Raw genomic sequence first — 19,315 nt, 5'->3', positions numbered from 1 at the left:
GGGACCTTCTGAAACTCTGCATCTCCAAGGTCATTTTGAAGTAGTTTTGGGACACCTTAACCCATTTTTATTGGTGTTTTGCATTTGACTAAAAATATCAGCCTGCGTGTTTTGGGTATTTTAGATCCTATAACTAAACGTCCTAAACGTTTTTCTGATGTCAGTTAGGTAACAAAAAAGGTGTTGGTCGTCCTTTAAAGTCAAGCATTACTCCAACAAGTTGACATAGTCGTTCAAGTAGCAGGTTCAATGACTGTTTTCGAGGTTGCCTTCATACAACACACAGGATTCAAATAATAATAATCTATTTTATAATAAGAATACATTTCATTTATAAGCACCTTTCAAAACTGTCAAGGACACTTTACAGTCAGCAAGCTACCTGATGACACAAATCCTGTTAATTTGAATCTGCTCTGTTGGAGAAGAAAAACATGAATGACCAGAGTTGCCCATGTCTGTAATAGCCTGTCAAAATAGAATGTTATTTATTGATTTGAAGGTACCATCAACCAACAGTTATCATCAATTGGTCAGAATTGTTATGAGATTATCCATGGTGAAGTCATTAACAGTAGACAGTCGAAGACCCTGAGTGTGTTGTGGACGTGAGGAGGCCTCACAAACCGAGTTGAGGACTGGCACTGGCGCTGGATCTGGGAGTTTGCAAATCGGGTGGACTAGGAACAAAGACATCGCCGTCTGAATCTTCATCCATGTTCATGTGGTCTGACTGGTGCGGATGGATGACCTCCACCCTGGAAGATGAGAGCATTTACCTTTCAATTGCAGTTTTCAATTGTGGGGAGGACACGTCTGTCAATGTACACACCTGGATTTCGAAAGGTTGACTGGTGCTTCTATGTGGTGTTCCAATTTGGAAATGTAGTTACACCTGGACCACTGGGTAGGTAAACGAATGCGGAGGTTTAGCATTTGAGATTCAGCGTGTGTTCAGAGAGATCAACGCGGTCGGGTTCTTTACCATGTGAGCAGGATCATTGGTGCCAAGGTGGACTCCTTTCTGACACAAAGGCCTGAGCAGATCGATACCTGTACACAGCCCGTGACATCAACCCAGACTTTTTTCAGTTAAAGACGTCTTGCATTGCTAGTGAATCAAAAAATTGGCTTCAGATTCGGAGAATATGCTTTCTTGTTACACATCCAGTTAGGAATATGATTCAAATAGTTTGAAGAGGAAAGCATACATGTTTGCAATCGATTAAAGAATTTATTTGTGCCATTTTGAGGCAACATTGGGGAAAAATCTCTCACCCAAAAAAAGAGGCACAATAGGCGACATCCTGTGGCCACCTCCGTTTACACAGGCTGATACATTCCTTATATGGCGCTTGGACGCCGTCTTCTGGCCTTCTGGTGACTTTTGGTGCAACACGAGGTCCTCAGACCAAACATGTACAGCAAAATACATTGACGTGATGGAAGGACCGCTACAATGCGTCTTTTTTACGGTAAAGGGTGGTCCTTTAGTGACGTCACGTACGGACTCGTCACCAACTCAAAAACAAGACTCCTGAATATTCAGCGCAAGTCTTAAAACGTAAAATATAGCTATATGTGGCGGAATCTTTGTAAAATACGCTCAGTAGAAGTCATTTGAAGCCATTTTACAAATTATGGACACAACTTGTCCTGAGACGTCGGTTGTCCTTTAAAAAAGCTTTTTTTCTCTGCATGTTTGCTTCCCCCACAATGCTGTTTGAGTGACAGCCAACCCTTGCCACCATACTTGATCACTTTTCCACCGCAAAGACTGTAAAGGGCTTTCCCTGGATTTTTATGTTTCAATATGAAATCTGAAAGCGGGCATCCGTCGACCTGTTTTTCTAAGCATGCCCAATTCCACGAATTCTTTATCCCTCCATCCAGAGACGTCACCGTTCCACTGTCACTCTTGTGTAGGATATCTCTCTTCCACAGCATCTTTACAATGTGAAAAGTCGTGTGCTCTCCAGAGCGAGCAATCACACAGAACACATGCACGTAAGCTTTATATCAAAACATAATATATATATATATATATATATATATATATATATATATATATATATATATATATATATACACACAGTAAAGTCTCGTTATATCGATATCGGATATATCGATAGTCCCGGTTATATCGATACTATTTCTATGCACGCACAGAGAAAATTACATGCAAACAGGGTCGGATATATCGATAGTCCCGGTTATATCTCCATTTCTGAGAAGAGCGTCTTCTTACGTTATACAGTACATGATTTCATGATGGTGGCAACCCCATAGCTGATTATTTCTATTTGTATTTGTTTTTTGGGGGGCAAAATGTTGATTTTCAATTCTCTTGACTCAAACAAGCAAAGCTTTCACAATTGATGGTTCATCATAAAATGCACTAACAAACCTTTTGTCCTGTTGTTGCAGTACTTGCGTTCCCAATGGTCCAAGACGATACTGAGGTACCGCGGAAACTCAAAGAAGGGCAGGTATCTGGATGACGATGCTGACGGAAAAATGCGTTCAAACTCTCCACGACGGCTCAACTCGTCTTCGCTCTCGGCGATCACACGGACATCATTGGGAGTCAAAACATCCAACACTGTCGCCAGGATGCTCTAGCGGAAGAAAGAACATTTAAATACACTATTGGAGAGTTGCAATTTACAACTGCTTAGCACATTTGCCGCATGATTAGTGCTTAGCACATTCACGATGGCTTGTGGTTCGAATGTCTTGAGTTTGACACCTTTGGTCTCAAAACAGGCACACACGTGTGCGCATACACACACACAAATACAAAATAAAATAAAAAGAGATGTCAACATAGATGAAATTATTTGGCACCAAAATAGTCCAAATCAAAAGTTTGGAAGCACGAACAATTCAGTGTTTTTGATCATTAAACACTTCCTAAATTGTAGATGAATACTTAAGTCATTGACATTGTAATGCAATATTGATTGAGCAGAATATGTTTTATCATAGTAACAATCAGTTAATGGCTTGAATTTGTTGATCTATTAATGTGTTGAACATTTGAATTTCAATGTGTTTCCAAACTTTTCAGTGGTTATATGCTGTGTATGATTGGATGCTTTGGTACACAAATGTTGAGCTGTTTTCCTCTTTCTTGTTTTCATGTAACGCTTAGTGTTGTTGTGTACCTGGTCAGCAAAGCGCTGTTTGAGGTAAAAGGCCCGTTTAACCTTTTCGTCAACGGACACCTCTACATTGCTCGTGTCCTTGGTAACGCCACACAGGCTATACACAAAGGCAAAATTATCAGTCTACATTTTAACTTGAACAAGTCCTTTTTGTTGCGTGTTCCCCTCCCCGTACCTGCTGTTGGAGCTGGAGGTGCTTCCACTGGCAGCGACAACATCCTCTTGATGAGGGATACGAAAGCCTGCCAGGTTCAAGAGGTCCCGAACCATTTGACCCTTGACGGAAACATCCAGTGCTGTGTTGGAATGGAGGCTGCACGACGGAAACAAAAATGTTCAGCACAGAAGCTTGGTAATTCATTGATGAACCTGTGCACTCTTTGTATAGTCACAATGGCACTTTGTGTGTGTGTGTGTGTGTGTGTGTGTGTGTGTGTGTGTGTGTGTGTGTGTGTGTGTGTGTGTGTGTGTGTGTGTGTGTGTGTGTGTGTGTGTGTGTGTGTGTGTGTGTGTGTGTGCGTGCGCGCACGTGACATAAATACAGTGCCCTGGTTACCTTGGTGAAATGTTGACCTCTAGGATCCAGGGTTTGAGGTTTTCATCTAGCATGATGTCGAAGCCAAACAGCTCGTGGCAGCTATAAGGTGTACGCAGATGCATTCTGAGCAGAGAGTTCACGTATGGTTCTGACCTGAAGAGATACACGAGGAAGCCAGTAAGTCATCCAAATGCAACACAGCAATCTTTAAAGTCAAGTCATTTCTCATGTAAACTATGTTAAATTAAAATCTCATCAAAAATCGACCAATGTATGTCAGACTTGGCATATTTGACTTTGGAGGAAGGAAAACGATGAATTATTGTCAAATTGTAAGGGGTGGCAGGGTATTCCCCCATTCATTTCTATGCAGGTGCTAAAAAAATTAATTAAAAGTGTTGCAGTACCTCGTCCGTCCGCCTAGGTGGCGCTCGTCCCATTCATTTTGAATGGCAGGATATTCCCCCATTCATTTCTATGCAGGTGCAGTGTTGGGTAAAGGAAAGGGAATCTGATGTCTATAATGGCGGCTTCAAGTTTGAATGGCAAGATACAGAAGGGGTATGTATCCGGTGATGCGACAGGTATGCAGATTGATTGGTTCATTCATCGGGCCCGGTCCCCTAGCAACCATATACTCTCTCTCTCTGTATTTATTACACGACAGCAAATGTGTGCAAATAGAGGCAATGCATGTTGCATGGTTTGATTATTTTCACTGTTATTATTTACATAGGGATAAGGCAAGGAAAAACATAAAAAGGCGCGTCACAACAACATCCGTGAAACTGTGACGAAGGCGGAGGTACACGCCGAGACATGTAAGGTAATTGAACACCTAAAAGCGCCACTGTCTGTAAGAAAATAATCTGTTGTAAATGAGAAAACATAAATTTGTGCTGTTAAAATGCAGACTAGCACATTTCAAACTCACACAGAAAAATGCCTTGACAACAACTATCGCAACAGTGTGAGTTTTCTAAAAACAGCCGGAAATAATACCCCCTCACCCCCATTTTTAAAAACTGGGTGTCCCATGAGGCAAGAAATATATTCCAAAGCAAGTGATTGTTGATGTAAGGCCATTAAGGACATTACAGTACTCTCGCCTCTGTCATCTTCGAAATCTATGAGGAAACGTGGTATTTTCCATTCTTCTTGTTTTTGTGAGATCTATTGTGATCCAGGGTTGTCTTTGTGACTTAGTCTCAAAGCAAAACAAAGAAAGGGAACTATGACTTCCATCCATCCATTTTCCCGGCCGCTTAATCCTCATTAGGGTCGCGGAAAGTGCTGGAGCCTATGATTTCCCCTCTGAAATTACCATGCGAATAGTACGTCAATTTTCTACACGCAATTGTAGGGTGTGTATAATGTATAGGAGGATGGAAAATGCAACGGCGGAGGTACGTAGGATAGATAGTCACTGTGTATTATACACTACAAACTCAAGTAAAACAAAACAAAAATTCATTCTTACGCAATTACTGTTTTGATAACAATGTCCTTAATCTTCTCCCAAATCAAGGTGGTGTTAACTCCCCTGGAGCCAAGATACTGCCACAAGGCCTTCACAGTCCTGAAAATATACAAGTTCACTCATGTTATTTCCCAAAATATACAGGAAATAATACTTTTTTTTCTTATTTCATCTAGGGAAAGAGCACCCAACCAGCCGATTGTGGTCAACCGCGAGGTGTGGTCGTGTTATTGCTATTATATATTAAGTATTATCAGAGCTATTAAGATATTTCTCTTCTTTCACTCATTCTCCTTCAAAGTTTGTTTAATTTGCAATTTGCTGTTGGCACTGTCACAGAATGGGAATCTGCAGCACCACAGTGCACGTCAGCTACGATGGTAAAGTTTCTGCACTTATGCTACAGAAAGTGTGTCGCTGGCTCCCTGTGTCAGCTGTCCCACTAAGATAGGCATTGATTTCCTTTTTATGAACTCCGTTTTGTTGTGTCTAGCTTAGTTTTGTAGTTTCATTCATGCTCGGGTCCGTGATGGCTTTTGGACAGCTTAGCGCGTGCGTTTGTGTGTGCGTAAAAAATGGTGGGAGGTTGGCAGCTTGAAAAGTAGCTCTCTGGTCTAAAACAATTGGGCACCCATGCTCAAGGTTGAAAGAGACACCAAAACTATTTTAACCATTTCCATTGCAAACAAAAATACATTTTTGCGGGCATAAAATTAGTCAAGTAGATCTGCAATAAAATGCACACACAAATTAAATTAGAATATATGATTTCATATCAGTCTAAAGTGCGTTAAGACGTAAAAGGAGAAAACAATGTTTTTTTTTTCTAGATCTCTGTTCCAAATAACAGAATTAATGGAAACTTTTTGACCTGATTAGAATTAGTTTGGTGTCCCAGACGTAACTGTTAGGGTCATTATTAATGAGCGAATTGCCCTAATAGTAACTTTCAACTCGACTGCCATTTTGAGTTACCATTTGTGTCCCTGGCAGGCTTTGTCGTCGCTGTTTGCCTGGTAATCCGAATTCTTCTTATTGACGCTGTAGTTGGTCAGATGCATGAACTTGTTACTCAGCGTCTTCATGGAGGATGAATATCTACGGAGGGAGAAAACGTCAAGTGTCAATAATTTGTCGTCTGCTGTACAATTTCCAGATATCAGTAAAATGTCACTGTAAATGGTTTATGAAGACTGACTTGCAGCTAGCAAAGCGGACCAATCCATCTGAGAAGATGTAGATTCTGAGCGGGTCATAACATGTCACATAGACATAGATGCGCAGGTCAAACTTGTTACCACTGATGAGGTAGGGCTTGTGAAGATACCTGGGAAAAAACACTTATGTTTGTCATTGGAAGAAAAACAGGGACACTTTTTTAAAATGGACAATAGTAATGGGAAATACGTAAAGGCTCTCCAGATTTAATTATAAATGAGAATAGCAAAATAATTCTCATTATTCTGATGATCAGTGGTGCAACAAAATTCAATTTGATTTGTAAAATGGGTTTTGATTTGACAGGTCCAATTGTGACACTAAAATCGTTGCATCCTTAAGTCACATCCTGCCTCATCCATTGAGCAACAGAGGTACAGTATTGTCTTCTTTGAGAGATGTACACATTGAATGTATTTGATTTTGTTGGTTCTTAGTGTTGTCTTAGTTTCTTTGAAATTAATTAATTCATTGATTCGTTCGGGCTTTGGAAAACTTCACACATGACGAAACATGACAAAAGTTTCAGCCATACCATATCAAATAGAATTGTAATCCCACTAAATTGAAACGAATTGGAACATTTTCAAATCAGAAAATGTTTACATCGTATCATAGCCCATGTCTCGAGAATCGTATCGAATCGCTTTGTGTAGGTAGTTGCGCAGCCCATTTCGAGGCATTTATTGGATTGGATTGGATTATAGGGAGTTTGTCATGCAAACCCTGAAATAACTACTTAAAATCAGTATCCCAAGACTTTTGTCAACCCCATGACTTCACGACTCATTACTTCTGGACCAGTAGTGACTTCTTGCGTGGCATCTGGCTCCATTTGTGAATGACCTGAATTCCCACTCCTCTTGCTGAGGCAGGCTATCGGGAAATAAGAAATCCCGTTAAAAAATGTCCACAGTTGCGGGGGAAAGACTTGATCAAAATGAAGTGTGAATTTACCGGTTTGATGATCCACTTTTGTCTGGACCCGTCCTTCCAGACCTTGCGTAGTTGCAGGATGTCCTGAGGAAGGACAAAGGTGCGTGGGATAAAGTTGAACTCCTGCTTGCCGAAGCGATTCTGCATCTTGGACAGATTTTTCCACAGTCGGTCCTTCCTGCCAATCTGGAATGTTCCGGGGAAATGGTTCAACTAGGAATCGCCAGAAAGAAGCAAAATTGAGTTGAGTGGTAAAAACAAAACCTTTTTCAGTGAATGACTCTGTCACGTTTTCACCTTCTGGTGCTCTTGAAGAGTCTTGAAACAAGGAGACTTCATGTGGTGGCCCCAGCAGCCCAACCAATCATGGCTTTCTATCAGATATTCACCGCTAAGTATTTTGATCTTGTGAAAAAAATTACACAACAAATGCACTTTAGATAACTTACTCTTGGTGTGGACGAAGTGTGACCTAGCGATTGCATTTTTCACAACATTGGGCGTCACGGTGGTAATCTTCCACTTTAAAAGTCGCGCTTGCTCTTTAGGCAGCATTTCAACTGCATGACACAACAACAATAAAATAAAGACTATAGTGATGGGAGAAACAAGGTGCAAACAAATAAGTCACTCTGTGAAACATATAAACAGAGTCACAGAAAACAGTGTGGTGACATCAGGTCAGTGTCTCCAGGAATCATAGTCCTCGTCAAAACTCGATAAAAGCAAATGTATCTTGAATAGCGTGCAAGAACCTCCTTAGAGGCATGCAGTCAGTACAAAAACTTCATTGAGAGATTGTTTTCATGTCATGATAGGTGCTTTTGGTGCTACTATGGCCACTATTGGGCCAGTTGGAATTGCACAAAATAATTTTAAAAAATACTCTATGTACTTGAATCATACACATTTGGGGTAAATGGGTTTTATTCTAAGCCTTGCATTTGAAAATTTTCAGTTTTCCATTTTATGCCAGATTTCATGGCATTCGTCAATTTTGGGACAAGAGACCAATTTCATGATGATAAAAACTATGCAAAGAAACTTGAATTTGAAGGCTGAAAAACAAAGTTACAGAATACTTTATGCTAATAAATGACAACCGCTCTTAAAAAAACCAACACAATTTTAGGGATGCCGGTTATTACAGTGGACAGCGTATGTTCTCAGGTTACAGGGTGCATTAAGAGGTTTTCAGCATTAAAAAAAAAATCAGAATGTCTTTACAAATGGAAATGGTAGGAGTACACTCATACAAGACACAAGGGACATTTTCCAAGGGTGAACAATTCAGCAAACTGTGGTAAAATGTTAGTAGAGTCACTTGTTGAACATAGAAATTCACGGCTTTAAAATAGTTCATGTATGCGCTTTAAAGTGGTGAGGTCATCAAGTGGGACATTTCAGTTTTGGGTTTAGAATGTGCATTTGAGTGTGAACGCATACCTTGTTCATTGGCAGTACTGAAATACAGTGTGGCAGGAAAGAGTGAGAACAGGCTCGGAATGAGAGCCGGTTTCTTCACTTCATTTCCCTCCACCTCCAACAACATTGGCTCTTCAACACTGTAAGACAGAGAAGAACATTAAAAAATAACATTTTATTTATAGTCTGAAAATATTCAGTGGAAAATGACAATTAAGTGACATTGTTAAGCAATGTCAATAGCCGGAATTTATGGATACATGCACTTCTATTGGATCTCATTGAATGTACTGAAATGTGACGGCTGATGAGAAGATGTGCCCCAAGCGAAATATAATGTGGGAATGCAAATCAATTAGGCACAAACTTGCAATCCCATCAAAAGAGCGATATGCGCCAACAAGAGAAAGGTATCCAATCAAAAATGAAATCGAAAGAGAAAGTACTCACATGACAGTCATATAGAAGGTGAAGTTAAATGAACGGAAGAAGGAAGAGTGGATTTTCGCTTCTCGCTCTCGAGGCAGCTAAAGTACATTTGCTACACCTGCATGAGATCCTGCTCTCGGGCGAGCGCAGTGGCCTGCGGGTTTACTAAATGGCCACAAAGCCGACAATGGAGGGTGAGCCAATTTGGGGAGAAGCACCTACGAGTGTTTGGTGGACACTTGTACAGTCAAGTGACAACAATGTAGGGCACAATGCAGTAGAGCTTTCCACTGCACTCTGCTGCTTTCATCAAACAATGCCGGCAAAGAGAATGGACACGGGAACTGATGGATGCGTGGATTTGTTATCGAAGCCCCCCCTTTCAATGACATGTACACATATCCGTAAGTGCCAATTAGATACTACAAACAAGTGTCTGTTCAATGACCACACCGTAATTCAAAAGGATCCTCAAGGACGTTTGCTCTTTTCAAAGAAAGACGGAGTGCAAGCTGTTTCTTAGTTTTAGAAGTAAAATGGGCATTAAAATCCACAGATTAATGTGATTAATCAATACTTTTTTCTCATGCTGCAAATCATGTTTAATCTGGAATTGCCCTAATGTCCCACTGCATCATATCAAAATAATTGTTTTGAAATGTACTTCAAAAACAACTATTTCAAAACAACAGATATGTCCTTGGAAGTGTCCAGAGTTCTGGACAAGAGGGGGGCCGTGGTATTGGTTTTGTTGTATGCAATACCTTGAAAATAACTATGGTACAGATACAGTAACAGCAGATACCGAATAAGAATAACAAACTTGCTATTAAAAAGTAAAACTGAATAATAATAAAAAAGAAAAATGTAAAATGTAAATAAAACAAACGACAATGAAAAATACCAAACTTTTGTAATCCTGTGTGACTGTGTGTTTATGCATTTGGAACACCTCACCCAGACAGATGCACTTGCAATGGAGTGGATGAAGTACTGTTGACAAAAGCCGACTCGGAACAATCTGGAAAAGAAACTTAAAATCAGTCAGCAGATTGTAGGTGATATGATGGCGCTACTTGAGAAAAGACAAGCAATTCCATCACAAGCATTTGAGCAGCAACGACTTTACCATCATCGCTACACGCAATCTCCAACTCGTAAGGCAGCTCCTCCTCAACGCTGCAATCCACCTGCATGTCACAGTTGGAGCTGGAAGACAAAAGTACAGTTTTGATAAACAAATTTTAATGGGAGCCAGTGACTTTTTGCTTTTCGTGGGGAATAGTTCTGATGTTCTAGTGTTGGCAATAATCATGCTTTTAAGAATGCAACATAGGAAGCAAATAAGGCTGATTTCAATGGATGGATGGGCCATAGTATTATTTTTTTCTCAATCCATAGTCGCTGAATCTTCAACAGTAATTTTTCCGTGTTGAAGGTTCCATGTTCTTGTACAAAGAATTGTTTGATGACGCTCCATTTTTTTCATCCCTATGAGAAGAAATGTTAAAACTCCACATATTTTGCAGAGGTCTTGAAAACTCCAACACTGTACAGTAGCCAAACATGTTTTGTTTGCTTCCGAGATGCTAAAATCCAATTTTAACATCTCGTAGCCGATAGTTGTATTTTTTGCATGGTAAGGTGCACAATCAAAGATTGACCCATTATCAAAACTGTGCATCACATTATGAGGTGTATAGAAGTTTCAAAATGGCTGCGTTGCATTCTGCATACACGAGGTGGAGCTACAAAAAAGTAAATAATTAAGTTATTTAAACAGAGCTTTCACAAATGTGGCAGCTATAACAAAGAGCTTTACAGAACATTTTAAATACTGCATCCAAGAAATCAGCTATAAGCCGATGTGGCTTATAGATGGATAGATGAATAAGGCGCACTGAGAAAATGGAATGCTTATAGGTGTGCCTGACTGTATGGAAAATATGGTAAATTATATTTATCAAAACTGATTTTTTTCTGCATTCGCATGTTTCAGGGATGAGAATGACAAATGAGAAATAGTCTGCAAAAAAGGCAGGGGTCTGGGGGGACTTTAGCAATTTAATAACCACAAAACCATTACCTTCATCACTGAAATTCAACTGTATTTGGAAAAAATAAAGTCCTTTGTTTGGTGGGCTATCAGTATGGCAAAATTGTTATATCCGTTTCATTTTTTGCCATGCTTCAAATATTGCATTTGTGCGTTGTAAAGTTTATGAAATAGTTTCACCATTTGCCACACTTCTGAATGAATTTTTATTCTTCAATATGTATACATCATTATATTATCAATTTAAACATAATATAGTATCATAGGATCTAGGATGTAAATGCTTGAAAGTGTACAGATAAAGCACAGTTTCAGAATAAAAATACCTTACCACATATGCTCTAGGCTGCCATATCCATATTTCTCTTCAATAATGTAATAAAATCAAAGTTTTTAGCATTTCTAAGAATAATTTATATACAAATATATACATATGTACAATGCGATTGTCATTCAAAATGTTCAATTGTTTGCTTCCTTTTCTTCACCATCATCTCCAGAACAGTCAGTCTAGCTTTATGCTTTTGCTGTGAGTAAGGTTTGCTGATGTCTTCTTCATGCTTCATCCTTCATTTCCAACTTCTTTCCAACCATGCCCATCCAAAACAGTTTTGGATCCCAGCACTCTTGTTAATTTCCCTCGCTCGATCTTCATCCTTCTTTTCTAACACTTTCGCTATCATACACAATGTCGCTTGAGTAGTTCACGCTGTCTACCTATGACTCACGCGCCATTACTACCAGCTAACTGTTGAGTTACACTACGATGCTAAGGGGCTTGTGAAAACTGATGGGGAAAGCATGGCAATTTACTGCTAAACCAATAGTGTCATTATACAGCAAAACTCGGTTGTACAATCGAGTCATCTGCCGCAAACACGTTTTAATGTTTATGTTGCAAAACGCAGATATTTACACTACGAGGGAGGAGCTCAAGTACAGTATATGATAGTCGTGCTTGTGCCAGTATTTGCTTGTGATTGTGCCCCCCCTCAAACACACACACACACACACACACACACACACACACACACACACACACACACACACACACACACACACACACACACACACGGCAACCGAGACTCTACGGAAGGCAGGCGATTGGAACACTGCGCACACATTTTCTGGAGAACGGTCATTTTGGTCTGAAAAAGTCGGAAATCCGTCGATCGGCGGAAAATTCTCATCCCTGATGTTTGCTTCAAAGAGCAATTTGAACTGGTAAATTCAAGGATGCGTAAAAGGAAGCGTAATTTGATACATGGCATATTTGTGAGATACACTAAAAAATAAATAAGAACAGTCCAGGGTGTTGTGACGAATGTGGAAGACAAAATATGTGTTGATCTTATGATATTACCTGACATCTCTGGCTTCACATTGAGAGGGAGTGGAGGACAAGCTCAAAGTTGAAACAGAGGCGGTTGGTGACTGCTTGGTCAGGTGGATGGCGGAGATCTTGGTGGTCACAGAGCCCATCAGAGCACCTGAGGAACAGGGCAGAGGTGAAGAATATTATCCACATGAATTAAATCTACAAAGCTGGTGTGATTTTGATTACCTGGGAGGTTGTCCTGCGGTCCGGGCAGATCACTTGGTGTGGCACTTGCATTTAGGCCATTTGGCAAGTAACCACTGAGGTTCCTCAATACGGTTCTCTTTCCATCCTGTGCACTTTGTGGGGATTTCATGTTTGAATCCAAAGCCACTAATGTTAGAGGCTTAATACTAATCGTTGGCGGACAAACATCAATAACTTGAATGGGATTGTTGACTCTAGCTGATTTAGCATGGCTGTTCATGTGACTGAACTTTGCTGCAGAGTTCCGCTGGTTACAGTAAGTCAACGGAAAAGTCTTGCTCATTTCCACTTTGGTGTCAAGGCAAGAGATATCCTTTCCCATATTTGTTGTTCCTGGGTCTTCAAAAGGAGTAAGGCAGACCAAAGGCACTGAAAGCGTGGAGGGAGTTCTGCAGTTTCAAGCTAAGAAGACAAAACAACCAAAATGAGTTCTTGTACCAGAAATGTCTCTTTCACATTTTTATGTTCAATATGTTCAATAAACCTCAGCATTTTTTGCAGTTCGATTTTCTCCTGCAAGGAGACAAATAACATCATAATTTCCCAAGGTCTTGACTTCATCTTAGTAAAAAGCTAAAAGCTATGATGAGCAGACCCTCCCACCCACTCAAGGCCACCGTGACAGCATTGGGCAGCGCCTTATCCATGGATCAATCATCAATTTTTAGATTTCTGGATGTAGTACAGTAAAGTCTCGTTATATCGATATTCAAGGGAGTCCGAAAAAATATCGATATAACCGGGACTATCGATATATCCGACCCTGTTTGCATGTAATTTTCTCCATGCGTGCACAGAAATAGTATCGATATAACCGGGACTATCGATATATCCGATATCGATATAACGAGACTTTACTGTATTTTAAATGTTGGGCAAATCGCTTTGTTACAGCTGCAGTGTTTCGGAAAGGTAAAAAGAAAAATCTTATTGATATCCTGGGCACCCATGGCTTAAAATCTGAGATATTTTGCAGACTCGTTTAGCGCGTATCGCCATTGTTGGCGCATGCGCGGTGATTCATTTGTCATCTGACTGGCTGCCTTTTTGCCAATCAAGTAACAGGATTGATGATAAGCTGACATTGTAAGTTCTGCTGTACACAGTACACCTGTTTGAATGTCAGCACCACTAAGGTAGCATTGTCGCTTGTCATGTGATAAACTCGGAGCCGCATTGAACCAGCCCAAGAGCCGTCTTGCGAGTCGCAGGCCACCTCATCTATTCAATGTGCCTTATAATGCGGTGAGCCCTACAGATAAAACATTTTAAAATAGGCCATTCGTTGAAGATGCGCCTTGTACTCTGAAGTGCTTTATATTGAGGAAAATAAGGTACTTTAAAAAGGTATCGTTTTTGTTAGGGGCATGTTGTTTGTTATTTTGCCATTTGTAGCCATATGACTATTACCGCTCTGACTGTCAGCTGAAAATTATCATTTTGATCCTTCGAAAGGGAGAACTTTTTCTCATTCATTCGTGCGGATCTAGCAAATGAGTTTTTGCTAAAGATATTTTGTACCTTAAGAACGTTCATCGGCATAGAAGGATGTCCTTGGATTTGTTGCAAGGTACCACCTGTCGGGGCATTGATGTTTTCCCTTTTGAGAGTCGAAGAAGAATGGTCACCTGTGTCCAGGGAGCTGCTGCCAATTGGCCTGATTGCACTTGGAATGCCATTAAACATCAATGTATGAACAGGTACAGCTGTGGATTGACTCTTGGTTTCATTCCCTTGCGCCTGAACAGATGAAGAAACATGCAGTTTGGCGTACTCTTGGTTAGGAAAAGGCACTTGAGCAGCCGCAACAGTCTCTGAGTCGAGGTGGACCGACACGCTGTTTGACATGGCCATGTCACAGCAGGCTTGTGCGGTTCCGTTGTCCTAGGGTGGAGACTTATTGCTCGGCATGGCACTACAAAAATGAGATGATGACAAATTCTTCCCCTTTGAAAATACACTTGAGGTTTTTGGAGATGTCAGCCAAACTGGATAAACTTGGGCACTTCCTAGATTGTTTTGGACATGGACTTCTTGCTTGGTGTTGCTGAGCGACAGCATTCATCACTGCGAACCAAGCTCAGATGCCTGCAAAGACAAAGTCGAGTGATGTGTGGAGGTGATGTATCCTTGCATGCCTTGCATACACTGGCAAGAAATAATGCGTTTTTTTTCTGTCAAAAGTGATTCGAAATCACATACTCCAAATTCATCATTATGTAATATATATATATATATAAAATATGTATTATGGTTTCCAGAGCATTTCTCAGGAGTCGATGGAAAGGTTTCTTCAGCCGTCATCTGTACTTCTTTGAAAGAAGTACAGATGACGGCTGAACAAACCTTTTCATCGATGAACCACTCCTGTACGACTGAGAGCTTACACAGACATATTTCTCAGGATTGCTATTTAAAAATAAATAATTGAATAAAACAACTTTGGACACGGTAACAATAAAACACTGAATGTTACAATCATTCAGTTCATCAAACCCATTTTAAAAATCACACAGAAACAACTCAAGGAAATACTAAATGTAGTTTTTAAATGCCAATTGAAATTATTAAGACCCCCCAAAAATCCTAAATCTACCTGTTCCTCTGTGAAAAAGTTGTTTTACCCCGAGCAGCAAAAAGTAATATGAGCCATGAGCGATATTGGTGAGGAGTCCTTTACATCCTTTTGTTGGCAGAATTGCTTCTACTCTGTCCTATTAAAGGGCTTTCTTGCTTGAACTGCCCGATTTAAGTTACTCCAGAGGATCTGTTTTCGAGTCAAATCTAGGCTTTGACTTGGCCACTTTTCCATCTATCCATTTTCTAATCCATTTATGTTCACAAGGGTCATGGATGTACTGGAGCCTATCCCGACTTTGGGCAACCTGAACTGGTTGCCAGCCAATCGCACAGCACACAGAAAGGAACAACCATTTGTGCTCACAATTATACCGATGGACAATTTCAAGTGTTCCATTAACCTGCCATGCACATCGTTATGTGGACCTCTTCTGTATTGTTTTCAGTTTGTTATATTTATTTATTGGGCCACAACCTTTGTCAAAGGAGAACAATCTGTGCTTGGTGGTTGCGTCTTCTCTGCAGCATGTGTGCACCAGATCTGATCTTGATTGGGTGTATGCTGGCATCATTTGACTGGACAGCCTGGAGTGCTTGTGTTTTTGAGTTTAGCATTTTGCACGGCCCCATTTTGTGGAGCAGAAATGTCGGTGTTGTTGGACAGTCTGAGACTGGATAGAAGGATGGCTTGTGGAGCTGACGAGGAAAAAAGGATCACCGGAACGCAGATGCGCATGTGGAAATGGGAGTTGCTGCTTGGAATTGAAACAGATATACCTGGGACAGGAGATGTGAGCCAATCTCTTTTCTCATCAAATGCTACAGCTTCTTGTTTGCTTTCGAACTTAGCTCGTAGCAGAAGTGTGCACATTTTCGGCATGACCTCTCTGATCCACTGGTAAAAGGACACCGATTATCACCTCTTTTATCTATAACCACTTCATCAGTGACGTGCAGTCAGTGGAGGCAGGTGAGGCAGTGCCTCACCTGTCATCATGGAAAGCTGTCATGGAAATATCAAATGAAAAAATAAATTAAACAGTTAGATGTATTTAGTGATTTGTACTTTAAAGTTCTTGTCCATTTAACTTCACCGTTTTGGGATTTTTTTCAAAATCGCTGAATTTTCACATTTACCGTTCAAATACTAAGTAGAGACGAGCGGTGACGTCATTGATGACGTCAGTGCCTCACCAGCAATGAACCTCGCCGCACGTCACTGCACTTCATATAACAAAAAGTATGCAGAAAAGGTGGTTAAAATTGCATGACTGTGTGTCTCACATGTTGTGTAGTATTATTTTGTCATTTTATGTTAACCGTTGCGTAGATGGTAGTGCGTACCCGCACGGGCTACTCTCTCCTGTCGTTGCACCATGGTTGAGGAAAGAAATTTCTCTGTGCTGTTTGTTGCACATTGAGCATATTTGACTATAACGTTGACTTTACCTCAAACTGGAATACACGGAGGAAACCCATCCAGTTCTGGGGAGAACTGGATGGAATTCTTGAGGCTGATGTTGAAACCAATCGAACACAGTTACACCACCATTGCTAAATTGTCATTTACCTCGACACGCGTGTTTGTTTACTTCGCCCGCTCAAAAACTATTGGAACAGTAAGGTCACGTTTGTCTTTGTTTGAACTGGGGACATTTGGATTTGGTGAAAATCGTATTGAACTAATCTCTGTCTCTACCTATTGCTCATCTGACAGTGCAAAGGAGTCCAAGATGGCGCCCGAGTAGGCAGCCGTCAGCAGGTGCTCTGATGAGCCTTGCTTTTTTTGTTGTTTTTGTCTTGTTTTTGTGTTTTCTTTTGTCACTTTGTGTTGTTATGCGTCGTGTGGAACGGATACGGATTGTTTTTCAGCATTTTTGACCGTGACATTCATCAAGGAGGACACTGTGCTGAGCGGTTGCGCCTTTTCGGCAGCATGAATATGCCAGTGTTGTTTTTGAATGGGAGGAATGTCGGTGCCATTCGTATGTCATCGCTGGACACCAAAGGGGCCATTGTGGTTTTTTTGCGCCTGTAATGGGCAGCATCTTCACAGCCTCGCTTTGTTCAGCGGAAGGTCGATGCTGTTGGACAGTCTGCGGCTGGATGGATACATGGCTTGAGGAGCCCGCGATAAGAAGGAAGGAGCGTAAGCGCAGAGCGCCGATGCGTATGTGGAAATGTTGCGGCTTGGAATTGAAGCTGATTTATGGGGGACAGGAGATGTGAGACAATCTCTTTTCGTCAATGGATGCCACAGCTGCGTGTTTGCTTTCAACATTTAGCTTGTAGTCGACGTGCATGATGATGTCCCTGATCCACTGGTGAAGAGACGCTTTGATCCTCTCCTCTTTCATCTGGAACTGCTTTATGTAACAAAGAGGGTACAGAAAGTGCTTAAGAATGAATGCCTCTCTGTGTCTTTGTGTTGTCATGTTATTTGTTATTTAGTTTTTTTTATTCTTTTGAATTCAAGACGGCGCCGCGAGAGTGGCTGCCTTTCCAGCAGCTCCTATGTTTTGCTTTTCTACTTTCATTTCTTTCATAACTTTGCTGCTGTGAAATGTAAATTTCTCCACTGAGAGACTAATAAAGGCAAATCCAATCCAATTTCAAATTTCAAACACACGTGTTCAATGAATAAAAACTACACGAAACACCGATGTTCGAGCACATCCCATGTGATGACTACAAAGCATCAAATGCACAGTACGTACTACATTGCTAAGAGTACATCAGATACAACATAAACGAGAGCCTTAGCAGCAATAAAAACAGGTTCAGTCACACGAATTTTTACTCTCGCTGAATAAAAGCACCAAGCACAAGTTCAAAAGACAAATTTAGCATTAAGTAACGACTTGTTAGCCCGGTGTTTGCTTCAATTGATTTGTGGCGAATATGTCGCTTTGTCTTTGCGACGCACAAATATACTAAAAATGAACGAGATGTCGTATTTAATGGCAAGATTTGTCGGACTCCAGTACATTAGACTTTTTTTCGAGGAGAATCAGGAGATAGCTGGCCACTTGGTAGTAGCATTCAGTCGTGTGTTTATCAATGTTACGCCATGGCAACAAGCGTCACTCCGTTAGAAAGATTCAATGGCAAAACACGACCGTTTCTAAAGGTTGGGAAAATCAGAGCAAACTTACCGGCTTGGACGTGGAGAAAGAGGCCAGCACGTTGTATGGCAGTTCCCCTTTCGTCCCCAAGAGGAGTGACTCGCTCCACTTTTACATGGCAAGGCTCTGACAGGGGCTGACCGATGTATCCGGGTACGGAGTGACGCATCACGGTGATGGAGCAGCTATGATTACATCCGACTTCCGGTGGCGCGCTGTCGGCCATTAGTCGAACGTCAACTCACGTCAGAAATTTGAAAAGAAAAAAATATGTATGTGTGGATGTTAATTTTTTTTATGGATTGTTCCTATCAAAAATGTTCAGCCGAATTATAAAGAAAATAAACTGTTTAGTCAAAAAAGTATAAGGGCAGAAAATTATGTAAAAGTATTTCATTCTTCCATCCATCCATCCGTCAGTTCATTCATTCATTCATTCATTCATTCATTCATTCATTCATTCATTCATTCATTCATTCATTCATTCATTCGTTTATTTATATCACCGAGGCAGTGTACATTAATCAACACAAGAATAAACTGTAAGTCCCATAGATTTATGTGATGCTTTACGGTATCTGTTCGCTGGCTGGCTCTATTAGCTATGTAGTAACTATTTTTTTAATCTATTTGAGTTACTTGCGGATTGGGTGAACGAACGCTGGCGCATGTGGCTGCCGCTGTAATTTCACCAGCAGAGGACTCTCGAGAGACGAGGATGGTCACTCTCTGTTACCGGTGTCTCACTTGGCTTTCATTCACAGTCCAAGATCGTT

At 40.7% G+C, this 19,315-nt stretch overlaps 1 protein-coding gene across 1 annotated transcript; it reads right to left on the bottom strand.

Annotated features, from left to right (window-relative positions):
• Nucleotides 1-288: 288 nt before the first annotated feature.
• Nucleotides 289-18,693, bottom strand: ttll4 (tubulin tyrosine ligase-like family, member 4). The gene is given in 22 exon segments (XM_089002715.1): nt 289-758; nt 833-903; nt 986-1,053; nt 2,408-2,618; nt 3,168-3,264; nt 3,343-3,480; nt 3,724-3,858; nt 5,186-5,284; nt 6,161-6,283; nt 6,384-6,512; nt 7,197-7,279; nt 7,361-7,552; nt 7,637-7,713; nt 7,789-7,899; nt 8,786-8,904; nt 10,151-10,214; nt 10,323-10,402; nt 12,613-12,739; nt 12,814-13,218; nt 13,221-13,236; nt 14,356-14,922; nt 18,570-18,693. Coding segments are annotated over 21 exon segments (3,024 nt in total). The 5' UTR covers nt 14,896-14,922; nt 18,570-18,693; the 3' UTR covers nt 289-619.
• Nucleotides 18,694-19,315: the final 622 nt, after the last annotated feature.

This window comes from Hippocampus bargibanti, linkage group LG08 (assembly GCF_051943395.1).
Source record: "Hippocampus bargibanti isolate YZ-2025 linkage group LG08, ASM5194339v1, whole genome shotgun sequence".
NCBI lineage: Eukaryota > Metazoa > Chordata > Actinopteri > Syngnathiformes > Syngnathidae > Hippocampus > Hippocampus bargibanti.
This window is presented reverse-complemented; position numbering and strand designations above follow the sequence as displayed.